The 22,284-nt window shown below is 42.1% G+C and overlaps 2 protein-coding genes across 2 annotated transcripts in view; both read right to left on the reverse strand.

Annotated features, from left to right (window-relative positions):
• Positions 1-4,239: 4,239 nt before the first annotated feature.
• On the reverse strand, positions 4,240-9,473 carry TCF24 (transcription factor 24). The gene is made up of 3 exons (XM_079796506.1): positions 9,193-9,473; positions 8,222-8,634; positions 4,240-4,895 (listed from the first exon to the last, which is right to left on the reverse strand). The coding sequence occupies exons 2-3, from the start codon at positions 8,609-8,611 to the stop codon at positions 4,782-4,784; spliced, it is 504 nt and encodes a 167-aa protein (XP_079652632.1). The 5' UTR covers positions 8,612-8,634; positions 9,193-9,473; the 3' UTR covers positions 4,240-4,781.
• A 1,384-nt stretch (positions 9,474-10,857) lies between these two features.
• The window catches only part of PPP1R42 (protein phosphatase 1 regulatory subunit 42), a 35,228-nt gene continuing 23,801 nt past the window's right edge, over positions 10,858-22,284 (reverse strand). Inside the window, exons 7-9 of the mRNA XM_079796247.1 lie at positions 20,559-20,690; positions 16,799-16,958; positions 10,858-10,914 (exon numbers count right to left, since the gene is read on the reverse strand). Coding sequence (XP_079652373.1) covers positions 10,893-10,914; positions 16,799-16,958; positions 20,559-20,690 — 314 coding nt within the window. The 3' untranslated portion in view covers positions 10,858-10,892. The remainder of the gene's footprint in view (positions 10,915-16,798; positions 16,959-20,558; positions 20,691-22,284) is intronic.

The raw sequence follows: 22,284 nt of genomic DNA on the forward strand, positions 1-22,284 counted from the left end.
CTGAGAATAGAACTATGACCTCCTGGTTCATGGGTGGACGCTCAAGTTCAACCACTGAGCCACATGGGCCGGGCTAAGGGTGGATCTTGACTAATAGCTATCACCTCCCACCATTCACTTCCTGTTCACTTTCGGAGGAAGCTCTCCTTCCTTTTACCAAGGGAAGGGAGGGCTAATATAACCAAAGTGCTTATTCCTTGGAGTGGTCATAAACCTTGAGTGGGGCTCACATGGTTGGGGAGGCGGGGAAGACCAGACCAGCAGATATTGTTTCTGTCTTGGGTCAAGCCATTCTCACCAGCACTATCACTCGAGACATCGTCCAGCCTCTGGTCTTGGGGGTCTGGCCAGAGAGGGAAATAGAACCACCTGGGCCTAGTCCTTCCTGAGCCCCAATGTGGCTGCTCTCAACCTCTCAGGCCACGTGTGGCCCAGAATTAGCAGATTTTTTGTTGTGGTGGCTTTATCCTGAAATCAGTTCTCGTTTTCAAGTCACTCTCTCCTCTATGTCTCAGAACATTACACTTCTAGCCTGACTGGACACTGGTGGAACTAGCTTCCTCTTTCTGAAAGGAGGATCTGGGAACAGCTTCCCACCTCCCACCTCCCTCCTCTTCCTCTCCTGTTTCTGCCATTGCAAACCACCTTTTCACTTGGTTATAGTCTACCTTCCAAAATGACTCTGTTATAGGGTCTTACAGTTAGCAAGAGGCAAAGATGAGCTGCATACAGAATAGAAACAATCTAGCACAGGCCTTTTAAAAAAAAATACAACTAATTTTTTAAAAATTTTGACCCACACGATATATCCATCTATGTATAGTATTAAAACGCCTTATAATAGCACACATTTTAAAATTTTTGAGTAATTTCAGAACTTACTTGAAAATAATGTTTAAAATAAATTCTTATTTAGACCTTACATTGTTTTAAATGCCCCCCATTTTGCAATGGCCATCAAAATGGACACAAGTGATTTAAGTCCAATCCCCAGAGCTCCCCCTGGACATAATTCTTGGTCCTAAGAGGGCCAGGAGGGCAGGAACGCATGAATTTCTTCAGTAACATTCATATGCACAGGAAATGACTATTGACATAATCTTTAAGCCTAATAGTTAAGATTATTCTTCAGTTTGTAATTTAAAAGCTTCTGACAGCTAAATGCTATGGTATAATTTATAATGAAAGAGTTTGAGTGATTGAGGTGTATTTCACTGAGCTGGTTTCTCTTATGAGTTGAAACTAAGACTTGTGTAAACATAGGGGGGAAGCCCTTCCCAGGTTTATGTAGTTAAGCAAGAATACTCAATGTCCCTCATTCCCAAATGTGCTGCAGTACCATCTGGGCCGTGCTCCAAGTTCACAGGAAGAAAATCTATAGGATTTAAAGGGGCATTAATTTTTTTTTCAGTGAAATAGTCATATATAAGACCACCATCTACCAGTATGTAATAAAAGTACACATTCATTTATTTGAAATATACAATTTTGTAATATTTCCCTAGTGTGTACCATGGAGAAAGACACCGATAGTATACTACTAACTGTAAATAATTTGGGGAACTATAGATATCGCAGAACTACTCTTTTTATTACCAAGTAACATGTGAACAGATATCCTCAATTTTACCCCAAACACCCACTTTCACTGTAGGACTTTTATTTTCCACTTCATTCCTTTTATTATTTATTTTATTTTTAAAAGGGTATATATATATATATATACACACACACACACACACACTTTTAAGATAGCTTATCCTATATAATAAAAGCCTAATATGCAAATCGACCAAACGGAACAACTGGTTGCTATGATGCGTGCTAACCACCAGGGGGAAGATGCTCAATGCAGGAGCTGCCCCCAGCCTGCAGATCAGCCAAGGGAGGTGTCAGCAGGCACCCCCCCACCCATCGCCCCGCCAGTCGCCCTGCAGAGGGAGGTGACTGGCGGCAGCAGTGGGGGGGTGGGGCCGGCGAGTGGGCAGTGCCAGGCCGGCCAAGGTGGGTGCCAGCAGGCCCCCCCGCCCATCACCCCACCGGTCACCCCTCAGATCGTTCCTGATCGCCAGTCAGGTCTAGGGACCCTACCTGTGCACGATTTTAGTGCACCAGGCCTCTAGTTGATGTATAATTGGTGTACAATAAACTGCATTGTGTTTTTATAATCAGAAAAAGAAATAAAAATATTTTTAAGGTCTGTTGGAATTCATGCCTCTATAAAGGCATTTCCTTCTCCCCCAAAATTATCATTATAAAGGAATTTAAATGTATCTCATATCACTGAGAGAGCTGAGTGAACTGACAGAAATTTACCTTGCAGATTAGAGAATATTGTGACCCAAATATACCCCCTCTCCAGTCTTAATATATACTTCATTAAAAAAAATATAATGAAGAAGCTAAAGCCAAGTAGCTATCTACTAGATTTTTCAAATGTACCTTCAGCATTTGTTAAATAGACACAGAGACAGATGCAAATTTAACAGACTAAATTAATTTTCAATTAGTGCTTTATTTTAGTAATATCCTTTATCCTGACCATGCACCATTAATGAAAACAGCATCCTCCCGTGAACCTTTGGGTGAAAACATGCAATTTCTCTCTGATATTTTCCAACCTACCAAAATCTGTTAGCATATTTAGCAATTTACTAAAAAGTTATAAAAACCCATGACAGAAATATACTTCTTTGGCACTAAAACATTTATAATCAGACAAGAAGGAATAAAAAGTAATACTATAAAAGGCAAAGTAACTAACAACGATTTAGAAAAGTCTGATAATCAACAAAAAGTAATAATTTCCCCCAATTAAATGCTTTAAACACTGTAGCCAAATAGATTAGCAAGAGAGCCATTTTTCTGAAATTCCTCCTATCAAATGTAGTGTTTATAGTTCATTTTCAGGTAACTTTAAAGAAGTTTTGATTTCATTCCTTAAGATAGAAGATTATTCTTAGCACTTTTTTAAATAGTGAATGGCTGAATCCATAACTCATTTTACTTTTTATCCCTTTCAATGTTACATGAGTGAGTAAATATATTCACAAATGTTTAAATATACAAACATTTTGCTAAATATTAATATGTACAGAGTTTTGATTAATACATTTTCTTTTAAAGACATACTTCCATCACATTACAAGGAGATATTCACAGTAAAATAATGAAAGTTACAAACTATCAGATATGAGCCAAAACATGTTGATGTTTGGCTGAATGAACTAAATGGTAGTTTTTGCCTTAAATAGTCTTTCACTTCATTTCACTGCCAAAAGCTTAAAGAAAACTGAGGAGAAAATAAACTGGTGGTTCAACTGCAGTATTAATTCAGCCAAGCCCCTTAATATGCCTTTCTGTTTGCTAATCTTGGATCAAATTCAGCAACTTTAAAACAGGGTCACTGAGAAGTAAATGAACTTTACATTTGGAAAGTGGAATAATAGAAGACTGAGTAAAAAACAAGGGAAATAAAAGGAAATCTAAATCAGCAAAAACATGACAAAAGAGATTGGAGATTTTTTTCCAGGTGTTTAAAGATTCAGTATGTCCCCTGACTATTATCTCTACTTCATGGCACCTCATGTGCAGTGTGGCAGGAGAGGCCCAGAGCAGAGGGCCTTCCCAGGCTGTAGGTTCTCATTGGGGCAGGTTCAGGGAGCCTGCTCTGGCCTGATGTATCTCAGGGTGGTCCTGAGACCCCCTCGAGGCACAGGTCAATGCCAGAATTCCCAAATCAGACAGGATGTCTCCCATTTCATAATGGCCAGATAGGTAGACTGTGAACCGAAGTTGACAAGGGGAGAAGGAGCCCAGCCAAAGCTGTGACTGAGGGTCATTGGGCTCACGCCCGAGGGTGGCTGCAACCACACCTACTCAGCTAGTCCAGGGCCTTAAAGAGAGTAGGGTGGATATGGAGTGACCAGGGAGGAGGGGGATGAGCCCTGCTGCCCAGTGACACCCATCTGGCTGCAGGGATTTCCAAAACCACCTACAATTTGGAAATATAATTAGATACTTAGTAATCCTCTAGGATGATGGGGCAAGCCCTGTCCTATGAAGCAAACAATTACTTTTCCTTTTTGTTTGAAGCAAACAATTTTTAACCTTTTGCACTCGGATGTCGAGTGTGACTCGACACGGTTAGCATTAGAATAAAGGAATCGAGAAAAAAGCAAGAGAGTGCAAAGGGTTAATATTCCAAACAAGTTTTCTAAGAGGGAACAATAACTAGATATAGAAGTTACTGCATCATCATATTACCTCTGCAGTCTTTTCACACATACTCAGCTGAAACTGAATAAATGATGTCACACCTTCCAACTGAAATGGCTTCTTAGACCAACTTTCAGCACGGACTGGTTTTTACAAAAAAATGAAATACTGATATATTACAAATACAGCTTTTATTTTTAAAACTAGAAACACTATCAATAGACACCAGCTTTTCAGTTTATAATAAATACACTACAGAGTGTATGCATTCTATGGATATATATATACAGTTTTTTGCTTTTGTGTGTTTCTTTTTTCCAATAGTGTCTCCTGCATTATATAGTAGTGACTGCCTCTCAGAATAGATAAGCTGTGTTTTATTCAAGACTATTTCATTTCTCATTTATTTAGATTAGACAGATAAATCTGAAAACTCAACTATGGATTCATATGTAAACTTTCAGAAATGATGTTTGTTATGTCTGATGTAATAAATATAGAATTATTTCATAGTATTTAAAAACAATGGACATCACTTTCTTTCAGCACCCATCGGGGAGAGCCTAAGGCTGTGAGTCTGTTGGAATACTGCCATGACTTGCTTTTTCTCCAGAGACAGAATGCTTCAGAAACTGACCAGTAGCACCAATGTATAATCTTGATCGCATGGGCCATTTCTGAAAAAGAATATTTAAGCAAGAATCTAAAAGTTAGTATTTATGGCAGTTATAATCTGTAATAATAAAAATAATAATTCCAAATACTTCAATGCAAATGCAATCTTATATAGCTATAGCTAGTAACAATTGTAATTATGAAGTCTAAGGGATAACATGAAAAAATATTTATTAATGCTAACAATAAAAATAAAAATATATCCAGACTTTGCTTATAACTGTAGAAAATAGTATTGTGCATGTGGGTAAGAAATCATGGATAATGAATAGAATAACTGTAGGAAAATTTACCCACAATGTTTTAATTTCAAACTAAGCCTAAAACAAGTTCCTTGGCTTTTAAGATATTTTTAAAAGTTATACATGGTAAGTGCTCTCTTCTGTAGCACATATACTAAAATTAGAATGGTACAGAGAAGATTAGCATGGCTCCACATTCATGAAACGTTCCATATTTTTTTAAAAAATGTTATACATGGTAAGTACTATCTGTCTGCACTTGTCAAAGAACCACAGGGAAAGGTGACTAATTCAACTATCTAAACATTTTATCTAGCTAAAGGCAATATCTGGAAATTATAAATATTAGAATGAGACAGAACATCCAGATTAAATGTCTGGATATATTGGCTTCACACAGCTCAAATCTTTTAGTAATCATCACATTGTATTCTAATTTGTGACTTTTTCTAAATTCACCTGTAAAATGAACAACCTCTCAAACAATATAATTTATTACCAAATAGGCATGGTGATGGAAAACCGTATTACATAAGTAGCCCTCTCAGAAGCGACCTTTCTTTTTTGGGAGGGTGGTGTCATATAATCAGGTTAGTTCTAAGGTCCTTGAAATACTAAGGGTTAAAATACTTTTAGTTAACCAAAAAGTGCAATAAACAGACCATTTTTATTTGCATTAGATTAACCAAAGATAGATTTAATAGTTAAACATTTTTGGTAGTGTCCATAAAATAATGTGTTATGGTTCCAATTATGTATGTAAAACCTCTTTCCTCTGAACCTCCACAGCATATGATTATAGCTCTCTTATGGCACATACAACATTCTCCCTTGCATCTTTGTCTCTGTGTTCATTCAGGGCAGGGACTGAGCCTTACCCTTAACTGTATTCACTCTGCTAACACAGTGCTCTTTGCACATAGTAGGCATTCAGTAAATGATTTTAAAACAGACTAGTCACTTGTTCAACCATCAACAATTTCATTAAGAGGTAATCTTTGACCTTATTTCATTATCCCTAGAGTTGTCTTTTAAAATCAAAATAATTCAGAGAACAAATGAGATTTAGTTTTTCCTAAAGGAGTTGCAGTACTACAAAAACATTTGGTACATGAATTGAGTGCAAAAAAACAAACAAACAAAAAAACCCACCTCTTGTTAATAAGCTTATTGTTACCTGAAAATTATGGTTCTAACATTATTCAAAAAAGCACTGCAAGAAACTAGAGTGAAAAACAACTTGATTTATCATCTGAATTACACCTCTCACAAAGAGGAATTTAACAGATGCTTTTTGTAGTAAAGTCTACTTAATATTTAAAATGTCCAGTAAAAAAATCTATTATTAATATATATTTGAAAGCAACTTAATGCACACCATAGTACAAACCCCTTAATAAGAAATGACTTTTCAGACACGGCCAATGTAGGGACGGACTCGGGTGGCTAAGGAAGATGGTGTAGGTGAAGGTGGCTATGTGACCACTTCCACCCTTCCCAACCTCTGGACAACTCTCCCTATTTTTGCTCTGGCTCTCATGGTATTTTCCCTCTGCCTCACTCCTTGACATGCCTGTACTCTGGGATCCTATTTGGGGCCTGGGGTGGAGGCACCTGGGCTGGTCTTAGGAGGGAGGTAGGTTGCAGACTGCCTTGTACCCCCTGGACACCCTCATATGCGTTTTTCTGTGTTATTTCCTAAGACTCTTTAAAGTCCAATAAAGCATGGAAGAAATCTTATTATTTAGAAGAAAAAAAAAGAAATTACTTTTCAGCTGAGATTGTTAAACAGGGTGGGGCAAAAGTAGGCTTACAGTTGTGAGTATGCCTAACAGTTTATTCTTGTATTATTATTTAATAATTATTGTATTATTTATTAATTATTGTATTATTTTCCATTTGAACAACTGTGAACCTATTTTTGCTCTACACTGTATATAACACATGAATGGAATGGGAACTTTACAATTATAAATAAATGATATTTAAAATTTTTATATTTAATATTTAAAATAGTGTTAGCCTATAATCATGTTGATTATACCAGGTATTTGCAACGTAAATTTTTCACCACAGCATGTAAAGTTCAATTAGTATTAGAGGGTGTACTTTTTAAACACTATTTCAATAATGATTATTCAATAATTTATTGAACACTGATATACTTAAGACTAACTCATAATTTTGTGTGTGTGTGTGTGGCCAAATACTTCAGAATGGTGGAACCAAAAATTTGAAAGTTTAGGTTTAGGAAATATAAGGAAGATTTCATATTTTGAACAGAAAGCCAGTTGAATTTCAAAAAAATCTAGGAGAAAATAACAATGCAGAGTCTAAATACTGAGCAATCTACCTATATGTTATGTAAAAAAATTATACAAAACGGATTCTCCTGGCTAACTTTGTCCATTACGGAATTTGAATATAGTATTTAATAAGATCATTCAATGAATTTACCAATTTATTATACAGATTACATAAACACATTTTAGTTTTTCTAACACTCTTGGTGGCTGTCTAGTCCATGATCCGTTAACCTTTATTAAAACGTACTGAAATACACTTTGTGGGGATGCAAAACGGTCTCATTTTGTTCTTACCAGTTTTACAAAAAATTTCCAACACTGGTTTCCTAGGATTACTAAGGGTCAGACAACTCCATTACCCCATAGTTCATAAATATTTCATGAAACTTTTCAAACAGCTGGTAAAACGACAATGGAAATGTAATTATGTAAAATAAAACACTTAAAACCAAAAAGGCTCATAAATGTAACTCTGATGGTAAAAATTACCAGGACGTGCAACCAAGCACCTCATCAGGCACCCCGAGAAACCTCTCACCAGGAAAGGGCATCCTGTGGGTTGCATCCTCTAAGGAGCGTGAGACTCCCTACCCAGCAACCTCGGGTTTAAACCTGCGAACAGTTAAGCAGTGGGGACCTCGAGGGCCAAGTTCCCTCGGCCGATCTGTTACCCTCTTTGGGTGAGGGCTCGGAGGCATCTGCCCAGGTGCTGGCAGACCGGGCAAGTCCAGGTGCCCCGCTGCCCGCCCCCAGCTCCGCAGTGTGCCTTGGCCCTCCTACCTTGACAGGGTGCAGGTAGCCGTCGCCACGCAGCGCGCCCAGTCCGGGGTCCGCCGGCGCCTCGGCGTCGTCCTGCAGGCTGCGGGTGAGGTGAGCGATGTAGGTGGTGGCCAGCAGCAGCACGTCCAACTTGGACAGCTTGGTGTCCGGCGGGACGGACGGCAGCGTGCGCTGCAGCTCCAGGAAGGCGTGCCGCAGAGTCTGCACCCGGCTGCGCTCCCGCGCGGCGTTCGCCGCCGCCGGCCGCCCACCGCCCGAGCGCCCGCCGCCGCCCGCGCCCGTCGGCCCTGGCCCGGTCAGCCCAGGGCTCGAGTCTCGAGTGGCGGCGGCAGGGGGCGCGGGCTCGCTGCTGGAGATCAGGGGGCTGCCTGCGGGGCCGCAGCGGTCCATGGCGACGTCCCGCGTCGCGCGCCCTGCAAAGCACCCAGGGCGCGGTGAGCAGCTGGGGCCCCGGCGGGGCTAAACCCGGGGAGGGGCAGCCCTCTCGCTATGCCTGCGCGCGCGCCCGCCCGCCCGGCCCCCCAAAGTCCCCGGGACGTGCTCAGAGAGGAGGATGCTTGGATTGCAGCGCGTTTGCCCCGGCGTCTGGGAAGACTTTGGGGCCTGAGAGTTCCTGGGCTCCTTAGGAGGCCGAGGAGGGGCGCGGGGCGGGCTTGACTTTTCACCGACAAGTTCAGCGAAAATACTACTCTGCCGGGGAAGGAAGCTCGGGTTCGGAACTTGTTCTCAGGAATGTTACCTGCCCGCCCCGCAGGAAAGATCGTGCTGATCATTTTCGCGGAGAGCGGCACGCACGGCCGCCGCCCTCGTGCCATTCGCTCCGGGTGCACGGGGCCCGGGGGCGACGGCGGGAGCCCAGGTCATTTCTGCAGGAGGGGTGGAGGGCCCCTGGCTTCACCTCGGACTTCGGCATCCGCTACGCTCCGGGCCCGGGGATGCGCGGCGCGGCGGGGTCGGGACCGGGGCCTCACCTTTCCTGGAGCGGCCGTGCGGGGCTTTGCTCCGCTGCGCGAGCGGGCGCAGAGCGTCGAGCCGGGTCAGCGTGGCCAGGGCCGCGCTCCTCACTCCATCCTCGCCCAGCCGAAGTCGACGGCCGCCTACCGCACCGGGCGGGAGCGCCTCTTCTGCGGGCGTCCGGAGGCCAGGCGTGCGTGCTGGTCACGCTGGTGTCAGCCCACGACAGCGCGGCCCGCCGAGGTCCGCGCCCACCTGCGGGGCTGTCCGGGAGGGGCTGTGTCGGGGCAGAGCCACCTTCTCAGCCGCGGGAGAGCCATTAATCAAGCCGCCGGCGGGGCGGGGCGGGGCGGGGCAAAGGGCGGGGCCAGAGGGGGCGGGGCTTCCTGCTGTCCGGGCTCTCGGGGCGCTCCACGTTCCGCTCCACGTTCCGCGCCTGCGGAGGGGGAGGCCGGGCGGCCGGAGCCGGAGTCTGGGCTCTGCAGCCCCAGCGCGGCTTCGCGGGTCACCGCTGGGCGTCCGGGCGCCTTTCATGGAGCGGACCTTTCCTTTTCTGCAAGGCAGCGTGGAGGGTGCCGCCTCGCTGCGCTGGCCCTGTATTTCCCACCAGGTAAACGTTTCCCGGTGTCCTGAGCACTGAAAGCCCGGGCCCCCACCTCCGCGCTGCCGACCCGTCCGTGAGCCGCGCGGAGGTGAACCGCACTTCCCCCGAACGAACGCTCCACAGGCGGTGCGACTTCAGGAGATTCCCCCAAACCTGCCGCGGCCCTGGGGTGGCGGTCGCTTCTCCCCTGGGTGTGGACCCTTCGCCGGCCCTCCGTCCGATGCCCCCGGGGGCTTGGACGTAACATTCGTCCTGGCCGCGTCCCCCCGCGGGGAGCTCGCTGGGGCGCCCGGCACTCGGGGACCCGCGGGACGCGTGCGGGTCCCGGCGCCCCTGCCCCCGGCGCCCCTGCCCTCGGCGCTCCCAAGGCGGAGTCTGAGGGGACGCACATTTTCTGGCAACTAATTAGTGGTACATCCTTGAAACAGTGCCTGCAGTTCGAACAGCAGGACGTTGGAAAATCTTTTTTGAAAAAGTAAAAAAAAATCTTTTGGGGGGTCAAGACGGAGTCACAAATTTATGATACCATCCATGAAACTGCTCTTGTATATGCGACACAATTTCATGCTTTACAACAGATTTTTCACACTGGAAGGACCAAATACTACACAGTAACGGTGGCATTTGAATATATCGTTCCACACTTGAGTATATTCGTGAATCAGAATAATCCTCAGGCCTTTATGTCATTCAGTAACTGTGATTAGATTTACTTTAGACAGAAGCACGCCGAAACACCATTGGTTCAAAAAAGGATTCCTTGCTAATGAGTGAGAAAGCACATCTTTAACTTTATTTTGCCAGTAAATGGTAGGTAATGAGGAATAAAACAACTGGAAAGCAATGTTTCAGATTCAGTCAAGAAGCAAATCGAACAAGAACTTAAAGGTTTTTCTCATATAATAATATATAAAGATACAACCACAAAAGTTGATGTTACCTAGTTCTATAAAGGTGAACCCCCTCCCCCCCCAAAAAAAAAACAAACCCCAAAAACGTTTCAGGCCTCTTAAGACTGAATTGACTCGTTTTTTACAAACAAATTTTTTTTTACTTTTGGATTATATAGACGGTGAAAGTAGGTTCATGTTCATCACTTTTTGTCAAAACATTTCAGATTCCTTCCGAGAGATTCCTGTTAATAGAGGGGGGGAAAACCTAATGTTAAATTATTTCAAAAATGAAAGTTATTCAAAACAGGTAGCAAACATAGAATCTAGGAAACAATAGCAATAGTAAAGGCTAATGATTAGTCACCAAACTATGTAAATCTTTTCAGCATTTAAAGAATGTGGAAACAAAGATTTCCACTCATCCCCTCCCCTGCTTCATTGCCAGGATAGGGAAGAATAGGAAAATCTGAGTTGGGAGAGGTGTGAAAATGGAATATTGGAGGGAAGGTGGGCCAAGAATAGGGTGAGGCTAATTAGGTGCCTGGGACTCAAATTTTGCACCCTTGGCATCTCGAATCCTCACCCTAACCCACGCTGTGAGGTGGGATGCAGGGGGCACAGTGGTGGCTAACAATGGCTGGACCAAAGAAAGGACTGCTCTAAAAAGTACAATGACTGCCAGCCACCCCCTGTCCTATCTGCTGCCACTCTAAGAAGGTTCTCTGAATCCTCTGATGATTCTAGATTAGTCCAATTCCTGCAACAAACCAGTTTGCAGTTAAATTAAAAAGATGGGGAAAAGGAAAAAAAAACATTTAAAAGATAAAAGTGTTCAAATTTTCATCATTACATAAATTGGTAAATCTTATTTAACTCTATATGTGCTGTGTTTTACAATAAGTACTGTATCGCCCTAGCTGGTTTGGCTCAGTGGATAGAGCGTTGACCTGTGGACTGAAGGTCCGGGCTTTGATTCCAGGTGAGGGCACATGCCCAGGTTGCAGGCTCGATCCCCGGTGGGGGGCGTGCAGCATGCAGCCAATCAATGATTCTCTCATCATTGATGTTTCTATTTCTCTCTTCCTCTCCCTTCCTCTCTGAAATCAATAAAAGTATATATTTTTAAAAAGTACTATATTTTCCATTTGGTCTTTATAAAAATGCTTTGAGAATTTTACATTTTACAGTTGAGAAAATTAAGCTCAGAGGGATTAAGTAATTTGTTCAAGGTCACACAGCTAGTAAGTGGCAGAGATAGGATTTAAGCCAAGTAGATTGACCCTATTGCTTATGCTTTTTACCATTTAATATTTGTAGAATTCTTCATAATCTGCAAAACACTTTTGAATCTATTATCTCAATAAAGGGCCTACTTTAACCTGACTCATTAATAATCCAGATACTATTTTCATAGTATATCATTCTCTGAAGTTCTTGTCTAGGATCCCAGAAAATACATGGCTTTAGAGTGCTATAAATTTTACTTCACAGAATGTGATGTATGTCTTGAAATTATACTTGTCTTTTTTCTAAATATGTCAAATTACTTGCCATCTTAACTGACTGCTTTTATAATGTAAAATAATCACACAGCAGTGAAGATGATATATTGCTTAATTATATATATATTATATCACAAAAGGTTTTATATAGTTGGTGCTTTTTTTCACCTTTAGACTCCCTCATTATTTAAGATATAATTTACATAGTTAAATTCATTATTTTGATTATATAGTTGAACAAGTTTTGATAAACATGTACAGTCATATAACCACTACCACAATAAAGATTTGCAGTATTCCTCCCCGCCAAATTCCCTTGTGCTTACCCCTAGCCTTGGTAACTACTAATCTGTTTTATGTCTCTATGGTTTTGCCTTTGCCGGAATGTCTTAGAGTTATACAGTCTGTAGCCTTTGAGTCTGGTTTCTTGTGTGAGTATAGGTCCATTTCACTTCAGAAAATACCTAGGAGTAGGACTGCTAGATATGGTAAGTAAATGTTTAACTTTATAAGAATATGTCAAACGATTTTCCAAAGTGGCTGTACTATTTTTGCATTCCCACCAGTAATGCCTGAGAGCTCCAGTTGTTCCATATCCTCGCTAGTATTACCATATTTTTTTATTTTTATCTATTTTAATAGATATTTTAAAGAAAAAAATGATGCAATATTTTAAAATTAGATGATTTCACAATGTAGATATCTTGCTTGCCAGTGAGATATCTCAAGTTGAGCATATATGCTTGGCTACATTGCTTTGGAGCCAAGCACCTGCAGCTACCTTTAGTTGGACATGTGCTCTCCAATTCACCTCAATGGCAGCTCACCGACTTCCCTCACTTCCTTCAGGCTGATGCTCTGTCCACTGAGCCAAGCCAGCTAGGGCTGCCCCTCACTTCCTTTTCCTGCCTATACCTGAGAGTGTTTTTGAGACCCCCTTGCAGAGTAGTTGAGAGCTTGGCTTTTGGAGTCAATGATATGGGCTCAGGTCCTAGCTCTGCCTCATGGCAATAATGTGACTCGGGGCTCCGCTGACTGGCTTCTCCACCTATAAAATGGGGCTGATAGTATTCTCATCTCAAAGGGTTCTACTGTTTTTTAAAACTTGTTTAGGTAATGAAGATTCAGCTTTCAAAATAGACATATTAGAATGGAAAATAGCTAATACAAATCTCATAAATTAGGTCTTATATAACTCTTGTTCACAGATTAAGCCATTAACAGAGTTGAGACTAGAAGTCACAAAAGCTACCTTACACTGCTTTTAAAAACTTTGTTGCTTACCACAATTGCTTTTTTTTTTTTTAAGGGTGGTTGTATCCTATTTTCAAAAGGGTTCTTTGAAGACTGCAAATCAAAATCTTAATATTATACCTACATTACTGATACATCTAAGTTTATTTTGCCTGTAAAATTAATTAGACTGAGGTTTTAACACAGCAAAATTAAAAGCATTTATATAAAATCATCCCAGAATTTTCTGACCAAAAATATTTTCTAAGTTTTAAAGATTCTTCTTGAAGCACATAGGAGATCTGTTGTTACAACTGCTTAAACATAACCTTTACAGTGATGAAAGCAAATTATTTTTACTGTTTTAAAGTTCATTTTTAACACAAAGATATTTAAAGCTTCCATATTCTAACTAAAGATAGTAGGTATTTTATTGATAGTTAAATAACATTCAGTTAACATTTCCTGAAAATTATGGGCCCCAGAGATTCACATTCCTTAAAGGTATCTGAATTAAGTAAGGGCATTTAACCCAGCTAGAAAGTTATTATTTTTGCATTAACAAAAGAGATGATTTGACTCTATTAACATTGCTTAGACTTGATAGTTAAATAATCAAGTACCAATTTGCATTTTTCGTTGCATTGTGCTGTACAGTATTCTCAGTTGATCTTATTTACAATATATGAATGCATTTAATGTCTATTTTAAAATTACTAAGGCTCAAGCACCTCCTAACGTTTGAAGAGAGAGGAAACATCTGTGACAAACACAGAAAGAAGCAATGTGTAATGCTTTGTTTAATGGCATATATTATTTTTAATTGAACCGTGAAGACATTGGTTCAGAATCTGCCTTTAAATAAAAAATAGTTTTGAACTAATCTTTAATTAAAGTGTACATTGATAGTATCAAGTTCAGTTTGAGGGTCAAAAACAACGTCAATGAGTCTGACTTTTTCCTCCCTGTAGGGAAAGCAGGCTTGTGTAAATATACACGAGCACAGACTGCACGCATTTATAAAGGAGGTGGAAAACATTCCCCTGTCATTGCACAGATGTTGCTTCACTGGGTTCCACAAGGATACAGGCACAGCTCCCCATGTGCGGAACCTTAAAGGAGTGTGGGTCACATACTTGCAGCATTTTGAAAGAAGAGCTCTAAGCTCCTTTCCACCTCTGAGTAGGCTCCCACCTGGAATATTAAATGTAGACCGTAGGCCACTTGTCTGCCCACTCTCCCCTTTAAGGTAATTAAGGGAAGGAGTAAGTTGAATCAACTTTTTAGAAACTGAAAATCTGTTCTTTGTGTTTGGGCTGGGTTTTTCTTTTTCTTTTTCTTTTTTTGGGTATTTTGTTTTTAATATTTTACTGACATTCTAGCTTTATTCTCATCTCTTAGCTCTACACTAAATTAGTAAAATGTTAGCAGTAGGCACCCCCTAAAAATCTATATCAGGAGCTTAATGAAATTCCATCATATATTTGTTCACCTTTTATATCATAGAGAGATAGAATTGATATTCCCACTTAAGACAAATCTTTTGCGATAGCAAAACAATATTTTGATATGTCCTCAGTAAAACTGTCACCTGAGGCAATAAACATTTAAAATCTTTAATATTTTTTCACATTATAAAACTGAAGACTCAGGATTGAACATAATCAGCCTCACTGATAGTAGCAGTAGAAGGACATTCTTTATGTTCTTCTCACAGGAACTCCTGTATTCTGCTGGCTTCTTTTAGGGTAGCCTGTCTTAAAGTTCATACATTTTAACTACATACGTAGTAGTTAAAAATGCATTTAGCTCTATATTTAGTGTTCCTAGTAAGGAAAATGAGGGTAGAGTGATTTATTTGCTGTTTTTGTCAGTACAGTCCTAGTGACTACAGGTTTACTTGAAGCTATAAATATGCGGTATATGTCACAGTTCACAATTGATCTTAGTGTGTGTGGCAGAGTATAGAATTTACTAACATTGTTTTCTGAGGCTGTGTCCATTTTTTATTGTTTTCTATCTTGATGATATATGATATACTAGCAAGACCTTTCAAAATGCATGGCAAGAAACAAACTCAAGAACACTGTTGTGGAATTGACACCAGTTGTGTAAATCTTTTAAAAAAATGGCTGGGGTACTATGGACAAACTGGCTAAGGTTTTGATGGTAATTACAATGTACATAAGCAGTAAAGCAAATTTTCATGCAGCTTCCAGTTTTTGTGCATATGCGTGTGTGAATGGAGAGGAGGCAAGACCAAAACTAGGGCTTCTTTTTCTTCTTCCCAGATAAAGCATTTTCCAGACTCACAGTACCCCCTCTCCCCTAAGCCTCCATCTCGGTAAGCCCAAGCCAGTCTTCAGGGAATGGTGGTTGGACAGTGCAGCACTGTTGTTCACGGGTCTTCTTCATGTGGCTCCATTAAGGAATGCTAAGTCATCACCCCTTGACTGGACCCTGCAAAGAGGTTCTCATGACAAACCCACCTGACCTTCAGCAGAGTTCTTGAAAAAGGAAATCTATTCCAAAGTATGTCCACTGCCTGTTTTTGCAGTGATTTTTAAACTATTTTTTGGATCATAAGCCCCTTTGAGGATCTAATGAACTTATGTCTCCTTCAGGGATACCAGATAAGAACATTTGGTTTGGAGAAGTGGTGAAAGTAGCCAGCTCTCCCCTCCTTCCTGCTACCAGCTACCCTTGCTGTTTTCATCCACTCACTTAGTGGACTACCCATCATCAGTTGGGCCTTCAGCACCTTTGATATAATCCCTGCTTATTCAGACATCTCTTCCTGCTGCTCCTGGGACTTTCCTGAGTTACCTGCCTACCTCAATGTCTAGTCGTGACTCTTAGCTTTTTTTGTTGTTGCTGTTAATCCTCACGGGAGGATATATTTTCCATTGATTTTTAGAGAGAATGGAAGGGAGGGAGGAGGAAAACAAAAAAGGGATGGAGGGAGGGAGGGAGGGAGGGAGGGAGGGAGGGAGGGAGGGAGCGAAAGTGAGAGGGAGACAGAGAGAGAGGTGAGAGAGACACACCATTTGGTTGCCTCCCACACACACCCCAACTGGGGAACCTGTAACCCAGGTACATGTTCTTTCAAACCAAGAACCTTAGGAGCGCAGGCTAACTCTCCCAGATCTTCTTGAACTAACTCTTCCACCTCAACTTTGTGGCTATTTGGGCTGAGCAACAATTAACTCTTTTTCTTTTGGGCTGAGGCGGGGGGGGGGGGGCAAGGGGGGACAGTGCTTGGCCAAGAAGAATTAAGAACAGTGAATTATGAGAGACAGATGAAGGGCCTCTCTTCCTCTGTGTTGTTGACAGTGAGAGTGTCCCATTTCCCCCCAAAAGACAAATCGCACAAATATTTGACAGAACATACCTGGTCTCTTCAATAATTTTAGGGTTATTATCTTGGGAGCTTTCTGGGGGTGCATTTTCATTAGCAATGTATCTCTGTGCATCAGAGAGAAAGACTAATTTTGGCTTACCCACTTGTGGGTAATAAACCGGAACTATGTGATGCATTGCTTCAAAGGTACCTGCATACAAAGAATTAAAAGCATTCTGCTTTGAAACTAATAATTAAATTGTAGACATAGCATTAGACTATCTAAAATTACATTTTATGAAATGGAATTAAGTAAAGTTAAATAGAACCATGGTAAAACCAATAAAAATTAATATCCAAGATAAAATATCATAGACTTTCATACAGAAAAACCTACACATGAAAATTTATAGTCAACACTCATAGACAAAATGGGTACACCAACATTAATATAAATATTAACTGCCCTTGTATTTTGCTTTTCTGAGCTTACTTTTTTAGAGTGTTTAGGGAGTAGATTAGTCACGTACAGTTTTTGGAATATGTTCATGCCTTTATTTCGTTACAGGCCCTTCTTCCTTTCTAGCAGTGATTTCCCTTTAAGTGAGGTCTGCCTTAATCAGTTTTAATTCCCGGGGACTAGCATAGTCTGGGACATATCCATAAGCATTTATTAAATGAATAAATTAATGTTTCCACTACAAAAATAAATACTAAAAGATATGCATATATTTTGTATTTTGTTAAAGTGATTTTGTTTTCAATTTTGAGTTATATAGTTATGTGATTATATTTAGGACAAGTTTTTTATTGTAAAATCTTTGAAGTTTGAGGTCATAGTCCTTATAACCTTAGCATATATCTCTAATATGGAACTCCAAATTTACAAGGCTATCAAAAGTATGTAAAAGGTCAGGGAGTACAAAAATTACTCTCTAAGAATTTCTGTTCAATTATGATGCATTTGGTTATACTGAGTTGTCTTTAAAAGGTTAATCTTAGTTCTTCTAAACATCTGAAAGTATATTGTAGATTTTAAAATGTATCTTATAGACTTTAATTCCTGCTTTCTGTTTCTCTTGAGCAGTAATAACAGCCTTTGCATAAAGACTATAGCGTTTGCCGAAACTGGTTTGGCTCAGTGGATAGAGCGTCGGCCTTTGGACTGAAAGGTCCCAGGTTCGATTCCGGTCAAGGGCATGTACCTTGGTTGCGGGCACATCCCTAGTGGGGGGGGGGGTGCAGGAGGCAGCTGATCGATGTTTCTCTCTCATCGATGTTTCTAACTCTCTATCACTCTCTCTTCCTCTCTGTAAAAAATCAATAAAATATATTAAAAAAAAAAAAGACTATAGCGTTAGCTATTGGCCACATACCTAAGGATAGAGCTATATACATGTATTGAGCGATGTCACTGTTTTTAAGATTGAGAGGATCAGAACTGTATCATCATTTGGATAGAGATGGCAATGGAGGAAGGGGCTCATTCCAACGTGTGTACTACAGAATCTGGGAAGAGTGAATTCTAGGATGCTCCCCAAGATGATAAAGATAATTGTTACCCATTACACTTAGCTAAATTTAGTTTCATTACTTAGGCAAGGGAGGTTGGCATGTCCTTTGTAAAACAACCTTGGACATATTATAATCAAAACTAGAGGCCCGGTGCATGAAATTCATGCACGGGAGGGGGTGTCCCTCAGCCCAGCCTGCACCCTCTCCAATCTGGGACCCCTTGAGGGATGTCCAACCGCCTGTCAGACATCTCTCTCACAATCCAGGACTGCTGGCTCCCAACTGCTCGCCTGCCTCTGCCTGATTGCCCCTAACCGCTTCTGCCTCCCAGCTTGATCACCCCCTAACCACTTCTCTGCCAGCCTGACCGACGCCTAACTGCTCCCCAGCCAGCCCAATTGCCCCTAACTGCCCTCCCCTGCGGGCCTGGTCACCCCTAACTGCCCTCCCTGCCAGTCTGGTTGCCCCTAACTGTCCCCTGCAGGCTTGGTCGCCCCAACTGCCCTCCCCTGCCAGCCCAGTCACCCCTAACTGCCCTCCCTGCTCACCTGGTCACCCCTAACTGCCCTCCCTGCCAGTCTGGTTGCCCCTAAATGTCCTCCCCTGCAGGCTTGGTCGCCCCAACTGCCCTCCCCTGCTGGCCTCATCACCCCTAACTGCCCTCCCCTGCGGGCCTGGTCACCCCTAAATGCTCTCCCTTGCCAGCCTGGTCACCCCTAACTGCCCTCTCTGCTGGCCTGATCACCCACAACTGCCCTTCCCTGCAGGTCTAGTCCCCCCCCAACTGCCGTCCCCTGCAGGCCTGGTCTCCCCCACCTGCCCTCCTCTGCAGGCTTGGGTCCCCCCAACTGTCCTCCACTGCAGGCCTGGTCCCCCCTACTCCCCCCCACTGCAGGCCTGGTCCCCCTCAACTGCCCCCCCTTACAGGCCTGGTCCCCCCAACTACTCTCCCCTGCAGGCCCGCCCCTCCCAACTGCCCTCCTCTGCCAGCCCGGTCACCCCTAACTGCCCTCCCTGCTTGCCTGATCGTGCACAACTGCCATCCCCTGCAGGCTTGGGTCCCCCCAACTGTCCTCCACTGTAGGCCTGGTCCCCCCCCCCAACTGCCCCCCACTGCAGGCCTGGTCCCCCTCAACTGCCCTCCCCTGCAGGCCTGATCCCCCCAACTACTCTCCCCTGCAGGCCTATCCCCCCAATTGCCCCCCCCTGCAGGCCTGCCCCCCCAACTGCCCCCCCCTTACAGGCCTGGTCCCCCCAACTACTCTCCCCTACAGGCACGCCCCTCCCAACTGCCCTCCTCTGCCAGCCCGGTCACCCCCAACTGCCCTCCCTGCTTGCCTGATCACCCACAACTGCCCTCCCCTGCAGGCCTGGTCCCCCACAACTGCCCTCCCTTGCTGGCCTGGTCTCTCCCAACTGCCCTCCTCTGCCAGCCTGGTCACCCCCAACTGCCCTCCTCTACTGGCCTGGTTACTCCTAACTGCCCACAACTGCCTTCCCCTACAGGCCATCTTGTGGTGGCCATCTTGTGTCTTGGAGTGATGGTCAATTTGCATATTACTCTTTTATTAGATAGGACAGTGGTCGGCAAACCGCGGCTCGTGAGCCACATGCGGCTCTTTTGCCCCTTGAGTGTGGCTCTTCCACAAAATACCACGGCCTAGGCAAGTCGATTTTGAAGAAGTGGCGTTAGAAGAAGTTTAAGTTTAAAAAATCTGGCTCTCAAAAGAAATTTCAATCATTGTACTGTTGATATTTGGCTCTGTTGACTAATGAGTTTGCTGACCACTGAGATAGGATATGCAAGTGTTGGGATGTGTACATAAGAAAGGGGACATGCCACAGAGTATAGGCCACAGAAGTGGTTGTGTTACATTTTTATTTTCTATCCTGATGAAAAGTGTAATTTTTGTACTGTTGCTAAACAAATATACTAGCACTAGTGACACGTTCCACACTTTATATAGCTGGTGTTGTTTCACCATTTACATAATTAATACCATGCACTTTGGCCAGATAGAAAAGTACACATTTCCCCCCACCCTTATGGCTCTCTGTTTACATAGCTGATGCAGTTATACTCAGTAGGAACCAAACATGGGTTTAGCTGATAGTGGCTACCATATTCAGATATAAACATTACAGGTTAAATTTCCTAGGAATTGTAAATAGGTTAAAAAATCAAAAACTTTAAACAAAATCTAAACAAAACTTGCTCATTTCATGGCACATTTTTTGTTGAGAATATTCCCTTTGCTAGTAGAAGTGGTCAACTAATGAATGGCAGTCTACTTACTTATATATGAGATACTGTCATCCTCTTTTTTACTGTTCCTTTTCTTGCTGATTTTCTTGGCATCTTTGGATGCTTTCCAATTTATTAGAAATTGTCTTTCCATGTTTTTAATTTCTTTTCCATCAAGACAGTCTAGATAAAAAAAATATTAAAATACAATATAGACATGTCACTATATATGTAAGATATATATACTTCTTGTTCAGGGGCACACAAACTTGTTACTCTATATGCTGAAATAAATTTCTTTTTAAAATACCTTATTTACACAATTTCTGTATTTTTGTCTAGATTTTCTTTATTTTTAATTATTTTTTAATGACTTCAACAAGAATATATGCTTATTATAAGTAACTGAAACATGATGAGGGGAAAACATAAAAACATGGATGTAATTACTATCCATACCTCTCCTTCCTATCACTGACAAAAATAATCATTGTAAACAGAATTTGATGTATGGTCACCCTTCTAGGATCATATTTAAATTATATTATTATTTTAAAAAGCAAAAATATCATACCTAACAAAAATTAAATATCATCTATAATTATTTAAATAATATTATGGTTATTCTTAGGAAAAAGCAAAATATTTTTATCTTAAAGTGACCAAGAAGATTTATATATGTAACACGGTATTTTAAAAGCACATACATTAATAATGCTTATTATATCCTGGGGCATAGGCTATATAATAGGAACAACCCACATAGCGGCTCTCTTGGTTCTCTGAAGTGAGATTTCAGTTACCTTTACATTTTGTTCCTTTAAAAATTTTTTTTTGGAAAATTAATTATCTTAAATTAGACAAATAATTTTTGTATGTTGTAAGATATTTGGAAAATACAAAAAAAATTAACATTGCCTGTATTTCACCAGAAATAATGACTAAAAATCACTGATAATACTTTATTTTTTAATATATTTTTATTGATTTCAGAGAGGAAGGGAGAGGGAGAGAGAGAGATAGAAACATCAATGATGAGAGAGAATCATCGATGGGCTCCCTCCTGCACACCCCCTACTGGGGATCGAGCTCGCAACCTGGGCATGTACCTTTGGCCAGAATCGAACCTGGGACTCTTCAGTTTGTAGGCCGACACTCTATCCACTGAGCCAAACTGGCTAGGGCTGATAACACTTTAGTATATTTCTTAGCAATTTTTTGTTTTCTATGTATGTATATATGTGTATTATATAAAATTGGAATTCTCTATTTATACAGCATTACAGCCTACTTTTAAATATTGTATCATGAACATCTTACTGTGTTTTTCTTTAAACTCAATTTTTAATAATTTTTATAGTATTGTATATGATATATTATACTATAAAATTATAAGATACTAGAGGCCCAGTGCATGATTGAATCATGCACATGTAGGGTCCCCTACACGCTTTTGCTTTCCATTGCGGGGGAGCTGGGTGCCTGTCCGCTGGTGCACCAGGCCTTTCAGAAGCCTCCGGCGCGGTGGAGGCTTCCGAAAGGCCTGGTGCCAGAGCAGACAGGCACCCAGCTCCCCCGCTTTTGATGGTCCGCGGCGGGACGTGAGCTCGCTGCCCCAGAGGCCCCTTCTGTGCCGCAGCACAGCCATGGCACAGACGCTGAGCTCACGCAGCCACTGGCAATGTGAGCTCAGCGTCCTGCCGGCCCAATCGGCTACCCCAGCCACCCCGAGTCCCACCCCCTGCGTCTCCCTCTGGCCCAATCGTGGGCGTAGCGA

The sequence above is a fragment of the Cnephaeus nilssonii genome (assembly GCF_951640355.1).
Source record: "Cnephaeus nilssonii genome assembly, chromosome: 18".
In the NCBI taxonomy this organism is placed as follows: domain Eukaryota; kingdom Metazoa; phylum Chordata; class Mammalia; order Chiroptera; family Vespertilionidae; genus Cnephaeus; species Cnephaeus nilssonii.

Coding starts and splice junctions, on each gene's coding strand:
- TCF24 (XM_079796506.1), bottom strand. CDS start 8,611: ATGGACCGCTGCGGCCCCGCAGGCAGCCCCCTGATCTCCAGCAGCGAG. Junction 4,896..8,221: donor GCTACCTGCACCCTGTCAAG/GTAGGAGGGCCA, acceptor ATTCTTTTTCAG/AAATGGCCCATGCGATCAAG.